The sequence below is a fragment of the Chiroxiphia lanceolata genome, chromosome 9 (genome assembly GCF_009829145.1).
Source record: "Chiroxiphia lanceolata isolate bChiLan1 chromosome 9, bChiLan1.pri, whole genome shotgun sequence".
NCBI lineage: Eukaryota > Metazoa > Chordata > Aves > Passeriformes > Pipridae > Chiroxiphia > Chiroxiphia lanceolata.
Window position 1 is genome coordinate 26535843 of NC_045645.1, and position 9314 is coordinate 26545156.

The following is a 9314-nucleotide window of genomic DNA, read 5'->3' on the forward strand; positions in this document are numbered from 1 at the left end:
AAGTCGCCAAACGCCCTCCCCGAAACCCCAACATCCTTCCGCGAGTGGGTTAAATGCTCCCGGGGCTTCTCCTTCCTGGGATGGGACAGAGGGTACAGCTGCTGGGAAACAAACGCCACCCGGGGACACTCGCTGGGAAGCAGCAGTGAAGAGCAGCTGCTGAGAAAAGCTGCTCTGCGGCTTTAAAGGCATTTTAAGCAGCGTCCGGGTTTCTGGATGGGGAGAGGGACCCCTTCTTCGCCTTGCCTGGCGGGTGGTGGCGGGTGACACCAGGCAGGGCTGTGTGACACCAGGCGGGCAGGGCTGTGTGACGCTGCACATCAGCACATCGCGATACGCAAACGCGAACGGCTCGTGGTCAAAAGTTCAGTTGGGGCTGGATAGAAATGTTTAAACACTTTCTAGAGTACGGGGCTTGCGACTCTGCGGCGAGGAAAAGGTAGGTGCTCAGCCTCTGCCTTCCCCCTCCCCAGTCTTCTGCCTTCCCGACGGGGGGAGGAACTTGAGCCCCACAGGGGATGCTCTGCTGCTTTTCCAGCTGAGGAAGTAATGTTTTGTTTTGTTTGTTTGTTTTTTCTAGGTGGCAAAGGGCATAGAAATTATTACAAGGAAATGAAATGCATCTAAATGAAACGGGGTGTTCATTTCCTGCTGGGCGGGGAGATAAACCATTCAGAAAATGGTCTTTGGCCTTCCTGAGAGTAAATTCATGTGAGTTGATGCTTTACTTTTATACCTTAAGACTTCTCTGTCCCTTTTCTGATTTGCATAGGTAATTTATTTCCAGTCCAGCTTGTCAGACAGTGACTCCTGAAAGGGCTGGTCACTTGAACCAGCCTTTGCAGGCAGCAAAATAGGTATTGGAGTTTGAGCTTTTCTAGATACTAGATCGATACAGACAGATCAGGCCCCACCTGAGGCCCTACCCTCTTAATGTCATTAAAAAGCTTAGGAAAAGCTTTCTGTCAGGTAGGGTCTCCTAATTGCCTGTGGAAGCAGGAGGGATTAAGGTTGGCTTTCCATCTCATTCCAGGTATTGGATCAGGGACATTCAGGACTATGTGTGGCTGCCATACAAAACTGAAGGGGAAAGCCCATCTCTACCTGCCCGCTGTGTTCTCCACCTGAAACTATTGGTGGGGGATGGCTTATTAGGTAACCTGTAACAAGTCTGAGGTAATATTTATAGCAAGAACAGCCTGGGTTCTCCCCTGTGCCCTCACCCTGATGCCCCAGGGGACACCTGCCTGGGCTGTGAGAGCTGCTGAGGCCAGGCAAGCAAACACAATGAGTCCTTCCTTAAGTGCTGTGCTTCTTGCTGGGCCTTGGCTCTCCTGGCTGGCACTGGCATTGTTGTCCTTAATTACCCCTCACACAGACCTGCAGGACATCAAGTGTAAATGGTGAGGTTTTGCAGGCTAATAAAACAGGATTTTCTGTTTATTAATTAAGTGAAAAAGCCGTTAACTACTGTGTTTCATCAGCCAAACCCAGGCATCCCCCACAATGAAGGCACTGAGCACTGCATGTCTCCTATCCTTCGACAGGATTCCTTGTACGGAGCCCTTCTGACCATCATGGAGCCCGCAGCTCACAAACAACAGGGGGTCTCTGCCCCTTCTAATGCGAAGGCAGCAGAAGACCTTGCCTTTGAGCTAAATGCTGCTGTGAAGAACAGAAAGAGAGAACTTGTGCTGGAGCTGCTGGAGAAAGGGGCGGATGTGAACTCCAAAGTAGGAGGTGGCTGGACACCACTGCAGACCGCTGTGCAAACTGGTGAGGTGGACCTGGTCCGACTTCTGCTGGAAAAGGGTGCTTGTCTGCATGCCAGGAAGGACAATGGTGGCACTGCATTTACTGAGGCAGGGATCATGGGAGACGTGGAAATACTGAAGCTCCTCCTGGACCGTGGGGCAGACATTAATGACCCTGACAGCAACGGCTTCACAGCTTTCATGGAGGCTGCGTGGTATGGGAAGGAGGAAGCCTTGAAATTCCTGTACAGCAAAGGAGCTGAAGTGAATTTGAGGAGGGTAACTAGTGAGGAGAAAGCCAAACTGCATGAAGGAGGTAAAACAGCACTGATGGATGCTTGTAGGAAGGGCCACTTCTCGGCCGTAAAAATCCTTGTTCAAGAGATGGAGGCTGATGTGAACATTCGTGACAACAGAGATAGGAATGCCTTGATCCATGCTCTAAAGAAGGATTCAAAAAAAAAACCTGAGTCAGTTCTTGCCACAGTTCGCTTCCTGCTGGACCACGGTGTTGATGTGAAGAGCAAAGATGAATGGGGGAAAAGTGCCCTCATCCTAGCTGTTGAAATGGAGAGCCCAGAGCTGGTGAAAACTTTATTGGAGAAGGATGAAATGGATATTGATGATGCAGATGAGGAGGGCAACACAGCGCTGATGGTGGCTGTAGAGAAAAATGATCTCAATACAGCGAAGGTGTTGTGTGAAAAAGGAGCAAGGACTGATGTTGGGAACCTTATCGCAGTTGCTAACAGAAATCGTTCTCGTAGCGTGGAAAATCTTCTTCGTGTGCATAATGCCACGTTTGTTCCAGAAACCCCCAGAGACTGGGAGCCAAACAGCAAACGCTGGAGGGACCAGCTGAAAAAGCTTGATCAAATCTATCGCCCTATGATTGGCAAACTGAAGACATTTCATTACATCGAGCAGAGAATTCGGGAAGGCATCTACCTCGGGCTCCACGGAGGGACAGAGGTAGCAGTAAAAGTAACCCTCAGCAAAGAGGGTGATGAAGAGAAAAAGTTCTTTGAAAAATGTTGTCACTGTGAACGTCTACTGAAGCTCTTCCAGTCTGAGAAGGAAAAAGGCTGCATGTACTTGTGCTTCCCACTCTGGGAGAAAACCCTCCAAGAACATCTGCAGGACCCAGAAGACCAAAAGGATTACAAAGCTGCTCTGAAGATGATCTTCCAGGCACTGAGAGAGCTGCACTCCCTTGGATTTGCTCACCAGGATCTGCAGCCCAGGAACTTTGTAATAGGTTATCTTTTGCCTTTTTTATGTTTTTGTTTTGCTTTCCCATTGCCTGCAATTAAGAGAATACGTTTCATAGCTATTTGTAAAAATACAGATGGCTTTATGCCAAATGGGGTGTCTGTGGCATTAGATTTGTTCTTTGAATAACTATCTTCACAGACAGCCACTGAGGAGTGAAAAGAATAACCTTACATGTCTCATTAGCTTTGCCCTCCTCTCTAGGGCTGTGAAGACTGATCGGCCCACGACATATCAGCCCAAAATCTCTTCAGAAAGTTGTTTTCTAAAGGAAGGGCCATCCAGAAGTCAGTGGTGGACTGTATCCAGTTTTTCCACCATTATTTGTTAACAATTTCTCTTATTTCCTCAGATTTAGGTGGCAAAATTTACTTGGCAGACTTTGATAATAAAAGAAAGTTGATTGAAGGCCAAGAAGAACTTGTAAACTCAGATTTAGAGGTAAGTTCTCTGCGAATCAACCTATGGTTTAAAATTTCAGGTTCTCTCTGATATTTTCTGTTGCTGTGAGTCCTAGGGAAAGCCCTTCTGCATCCTCAACTAGAAAACACCTTGATTTGTGGGAAAGCCCATGTAATAATAGATGCTGCATAAGAATGATAGTGGTTAGGATGCAAGACCGTGCCTGGTCCTGGGATATCCACAGATCCCCTGAGAGGAAGGTTACCGTGCCCGTCTCCTCTGTCCTTGGGCACACAGCTTCCAAGTTTGTGTTGGTGTGTATTTACATACTTCTGGGCACCTACAGGCCTTAGGAATACGAGTCCCCTCCCATTTGGCAGGAAGTTCCATGCACCTGGCAGGTGAGCAGTGATGTGTCTCTTTGCAGGCCCTCAGCAGGCTCATGCTGTATGTTTTAACAGGGGGTAGGAAACCCCTTCAGCAAGTCGGAATTGAGGATTTGGACGCTAAATCCCTGGATTACGTGGAGGCTCTGGACCTTGTAAGAAGCCTGTCCTCTCATGATGAACGAGGCTTGGAAGGTTTGAGCAAACATCCCTATTTCTGGAGCAAAGAGATGTAAGTCCTGGCAGTATACAAAGGGAAAGCTTTTGGCACAGGAACTGACTGTATTGCTGGGAAAAGGCATGTCCTACTGTAGCTAAGGAAGCTTCTCATTCCACAGCAGGTTCAACTTCCTGAAGAGTATATGGAATCAAATCAAAGATATCAACAACCGAAAAACTATTTTTCAAGATCCTAACGTTACTGAAACTTTTCCTTATCCAGAGTGGACCAAGGAGGTAATCCTCTTCTCTTTGGACTGATGTGAGGTTTGAGTTATAGACATTCAGGCAGAAGCTTCTCCCGAGTGTTCCATAGGCTGTGTTTAAAAATGTAACTGTGAAAAGTAGCCCCACACAAATACAGACAACTGGGAGAAACAATTAAATCCAAGGCACTTGGTCGAAAGACATCGATGCTTAAGGGAGCTCTGTTGACTGGGGTGGTCATTATAGATTAGCTGGTTAACCTTCAAAAGTTTGGTTTCTTTTTTGGTGATCACTTAAGACAAGGACCTCTGTTCCTCGTTGCCGGCAAATTTCTGGCAAAAGTGTTTTGTTGATTGTCTCAAAAGCAGCCAGACAAGGCCTGCTTCTTCAGGTAACGTTGTGCTGCATCATTTGGGATCTGACAGTCTCAGTTCAGTACAGCAGCCCACGTGGTCCTCAGTGGCACAGTTAGGTCAAGACTCTTGCGTCCCCCCTGCCCTCCAGGCAAGCAGGAAAATCTCCTGTGCCATGTTGACAGTCCTAATACAAATGCTACGCCTTGGCAAAGCGGGAGAGGAAACCCTCAGCAGAATCAGGGGGGCTGTATGGTGCATTCCCTGCAGAGTGGACTCTTCTGCTCGTGTTGGGAAATAGGCTTTTAAGGGTCAGGAGGTTTTTCCCATGCAAGATGATGTCCCTGTGGAAAGGCAGTGGTGGTACATGTGCTGCTGTGGTGTGTGAAAGGCAGAGAATAATCTATGTCCTTTCTTTCAGATTGACGAAGATATTCTAGAGGTAATGAAAAATCCCAGGAATCCAAAATCATTCAAACCTAGAAAACATAGCAATTGTGCCACCAAATCCTTCAACTACAGCAATGATGTCACTGACCTACTGAGGCTCATCAGAAACCTGGATGAACACAAAGATAAAGGGTACGTGTTTCTCATCCTTGCCCCTGCCACAGTTGCATAGAATCACAGAATATCCCGAGTTGGAAGGGATCTAAAAGGATCATAGATCCCAACTCTTGACCCTGCACAGAACACCCCAACAATCCCACGATGTGCCTGACAGCGTTGTCCAAACACTTTTTGAGCTCTGTCAGGTTTGTTGCTGTGACCACTGCCCTGAGGAGCCTGTTCCAGTGCCCAGCTGCCCTCTGGGTAAAGAACCTTCTCCTGATATCCAACCCAAACCTCCCCTGACACAGGACCATGCTGTTCCCTCAGGTCCTGTCACTGGTCACAGCGAGCAGAGATCAGTACCTGCCCCTCCGCTTCCCTTCGTGAGGAAGCTGCAGACCCTGATGAGGTTTCCCCTCAAGTCTCCTCTTTTCCAGGCTGAACAAACCCAGTGATCTCAACCACTCCTCAGTCCTCTCTAGTCATGGGCACTCACACGTGAGGTTAGAGGGGGTGTTAGCTCCTAGTGATGGTTTCACTGAGGATCGTGGCCACCAGTGCCCTTCAGTGAAGATGCAAGTGGGATTAGGTAGATGGAGGTGCTGGAGGAATAGCAAAAAAAAAATAATAATAAAAAGAGGCTGAGGAGTTTAGGTAGGCTCACAGCTCTGGGATTTCTAGGAAACCTTCCTGTGTTATCAGAAAGCCTCTGGAATGGCATTTTCCCTGTAAGGGAGGAAGCAGGGCATCCTGGACTATTGACTCCTTGGACAAGCTTTAAGAATCCTTATTGTTTTTGTTCTCTTTCAGGATCAGTGACAAAATAGGAGACTATGCTGAGTATTTCCTGGAGACTTTTCCAGCACTTACCATTTATGTCTACAACAGTTTACGCCAGAATCCCACATACAGTCACTTTGCAGACATCCAGGACCCTTCTCTGTAGGATGTCATTGCCTCCTGTCCCATGTCTGATCCCACCATCACTGCCTCCATTTAATCCTTATTTATTGATCTGCAAAAGAGTTGAAGAAGTGTGTAAGGAGATGGGAGAGAGCACATGCAGGGACAGAGTATGGAGGACTTAAACTAAGAAATGAAAGATGCTTCAGAAGTGTTTGGTGTAACAACCACGACCTTCAGAGCGGAACCAAACTGAGTGCCAGCCCAGGTTCCCCTTGATGACCTACCTCTGTCCCTCTGGGTTTATCTGCCTCTGAGATGTGGAGATCCAGGCCCTGACCCTTATGGAGAGTGGGGAGATGTGGGAGAGCCTCTGGGGTACCTGGCACATCTGGGAGGCAGGAGGACAGCATTGTCAGACAACCCTCTGATAAAGAAAAATGAATTTGAGCTCCTTGCAAGAGCCAATCTTCCCTGCAGCTTGCACTGAGGAACTGCTCATGTACCCCTAGAAAGACATGGATTCCCTCTTTTCAGTCTTGTGGAAACACAGCAGCCAGAAAAATGGTATGTCTAGCTTCAGGGTTGCCCTTGGCCACTATATCTCTGACCTGGTAGAGGCACTCTCTGTCCAGCCTGCTGAGACCTGAAGGACTTCCATTTGGGGAATGCAGGAGATGCTTCCCAAGGAACGGATGTAATGAGCACAATCCCACAAAACTCTGCTACTGTGCATAGTCCTGACCCACCCAAAAGTGGTCATTGACATCAAAGGGGCTACAGGGACCTTTTCCTCCTGGAGAGGACAAGCTCTGCCATGGCAGGGCTGTGGACAAGCACTCCCTGTCTCCGAAACAGTTGGTGTGTCACTGTCCTCCTGCCAGACTCAGCTCCCTTGCACAGAACTGGTGTCCCTGCAGCCAGCCTGGAGCTTTGACATTGGCAGCTGGGTGGCACAAACCCCTTTCTGAGATTCCCACAGCATGTCATGTGTGCCTGGTTGCCCAAGGACTTGCTTGTTTCTCTCCTAATGCTCCAACTTGCACAATGATTATATGTTGCTTATGGAAATACTTTTCAGCTGTTGAAAAGATTTTTGTTGTGGCTTTTTTTCCTGTTTGTTTCTTTCTTTGTTTGTTTCCAAACTGAGATTGTTATTCTTTCAGTTGGCCTATGTGGAAACACTTGAAATAAACTTGCCTGGAAAACTGACTCTACACTCATTTAGGAATGAGGTTCTCCCATCCCCCCTGCATAGAAAGAGATACTCTGCAGCCTTAAGAAACTCTCACCTGCATCAGGGGTCCTGGCTCAGAGCAAAGGTCCTTCTGATGGTCCTGAGAACCTTTTAAATATGTAATGGAAGTCTGACTATGCAACTGTCAATGAGGTGCTAGTAGAGGAAATGCATCCAAGAGAATGCTGACTTCTTCTGTGTCAATATTTTTATTTTTTCCTTTCCTCCCTGCCCTTTTTTTCATTGTGTCTCTCACGCCCAGAAGGCAGGAGGACACCCAGAGATGTGTGCCCATGTCTCAGCAGTGTGGGGAGCAGGGGTGCTGTGGGGAGCATGGTGGCCTTGTGCCACAGCAGCATTTCTGCTCTTGCAGGAGGAAAGGTGAGGCCACAGGCTGAGTTCCTTCAGTCTCTTGTAAAATGCCACATTTCCAGCTTTCTTTGACCTTTGCATCTTCTTCCATCATTCTGCTGTTTCACCAAAGGGCTGTGACTCGGCAGCCTTAAAAGGCACGCCTGAGTAAGAGCAATGATTGAATCTGAGGAGGCTGGGACTTATCTCTCTGGGGCAACCTGGCTGCTGGGAAGGATTTCCAGAGAAGGCTCGTGTCCTGCTTTCCAAGAAGCCAGAGGTACCAACAAGCTGGTGTCAGAGAAAAAAACGTGATCCACGCACAGCATCTGCAAAGTAGATTGCTCACAGAGGCCATGGGAGGAGGAGGGGATACAGGAGACTGGGAGCAGAGCTGGGGAAAACACCAGGCTGCCTCTCCCAGGAGGATGGGCAAGTGCCTGGTGAAAGCATATCAGGCAGGATGGAAAACCTGTGGCAAGGGCAGCTGGACAGTATCACAGCTGGGTGGTGTGGCAGCGTCTGATGGCACAGCCTGGGGGCAGAGGTGTCCTGGGGAGTTGGGGGCAGAGCCAGCTGCCAGAACTGTGGGTTGTGCCAATGGCTCCCAGCATCAGCGCCCATCTGGGAGGTGCTGCCTGCCTTTGCCTCGTACAGGAAGGCTTGCAGGCCATGGATGGTGCCCAAGGACACTCTGGTTTGGCCCCAGATACTTCATTCCCCTGTTGTCATGTCTGTACATTGTGTATTTGCTGTGCCTCTGCCTTTTTCCTCTGCTCCTGCTGGGTGACCCTCAGGACAGTGGGCTCAGCCCAATGTGATGGGATCAGGTGCTCCCCATCCCGGCACTTGTGTGCTGAGGACATGTTTGTGTGCACAGGGATGATCCCAGGTCACTGTGGCCCATCTGCTGCGCTGAAAAACAAAACCACAAACAGTCCACAGAAGCAGTGGAGTGAAGATTGCTCTTAGCTGCAGTTTTGCTGTGTTGAGCTCCAGGCACATCTGTGAAAGCCTTTGAGGGACCGGGCTCAGCTGGGCTCAGGAGTGTTTAGTGCAAAGCTCACAAAAATGCAGGAAGCTGTTGGGGCTGAAAGCTTCTGGGGCAAAGTCAACTTACAACATAAGGGGAATGTTGATAAGCTGGTCACATTTCATGTTGTAGGAGTGGCATCAGCTTCCCGAGCCCTTCATTTAAATAAATGTACCTGGACTTTGTATTTGTTTGGGTATTTTTGATCCTCCAGAAGTGTTGATAATCATAATTGACAAATATGAAACGTTGTCATCTGCCTTAAATGCACCTGTGTTATTCCCAGGATGCAGTCTTCTAGGATCAGAGGGATTAAAAAGTGGTTAAAAACAGCTCAAAATTACAGAGCTGAGAGCTTGCCTCTGACAGAGTCAAACTGATGAAGGTTGTGGTCTTTACTTCATGAGGTCCAAAGAACATTTGGGATGTCTGCAGCTTCCTGCTGACTTGGCAAAGCCACTCTGACTCAGTTTCACCTGGGGAAAATGAAGGCCTTTGGTATGACTTGGTTAACGTTTGGTAAACATAATGGTTTTTAAAAAAAAACAACTCAAAAAAAAAAAAAAAAAGGCATGCTGAAGCCCCAGTCAGGCATGAGCTGATTTTGATTGGAAAATCAGAAAGGCTCTGGCAAGACATCACCAT

At 48.2% G+C, this 9314-nt stretch overlaps 1 protein-coding gene across 4 annotated transcripts; it reads left to right on the forward strand.

Annotated features, from left to right (window-relative positions):
- Positions 1-308: 308 nt before the first annotated feature.
- On the forward strand, positions 309-7260 carry RNASEL (ribonuclease L). Of its 4 annotated transcripts, none has more exons than XM_032697083.1 (8): positions 309-439; positions 1034-1176; positions 1545-3012; positions 3379-3467; positions 3856-4046; positions 4156-4270; positions 5015-5175; positions 5956-7260. In XM_032697083.1, the coding sequence occupies exons 3-8, from the start codon at positions 1578-1580 to the stop codon at positions 6089-6091; spliced, it is 2127 nt and encodes a 708-aa protein (XP_032552974.1). In that variant the 5' UTR covers positions 309-439; positions 1034-1176; positions 1545-1577; the 3' UTR covers positions 6092-7260. The 4 variants fall into 4 exon arrangements, with proteins under 4 accessions (XP_032552974.1, XP_032552973.1, XP_032552971.1 ...); XM_032697080.1 differs by having other exon boundaries at positions 311-439; positions 4153-4270; XM_032697082.1 differs by lacking the exon at positions 1034-1176 and having other exon boundaries at positions 310-439; positions 1548-3012; positions 4153-4270.
- The last annotated feature ends 2054 nt before the right edge of the window (positions 7261-9314 follow it).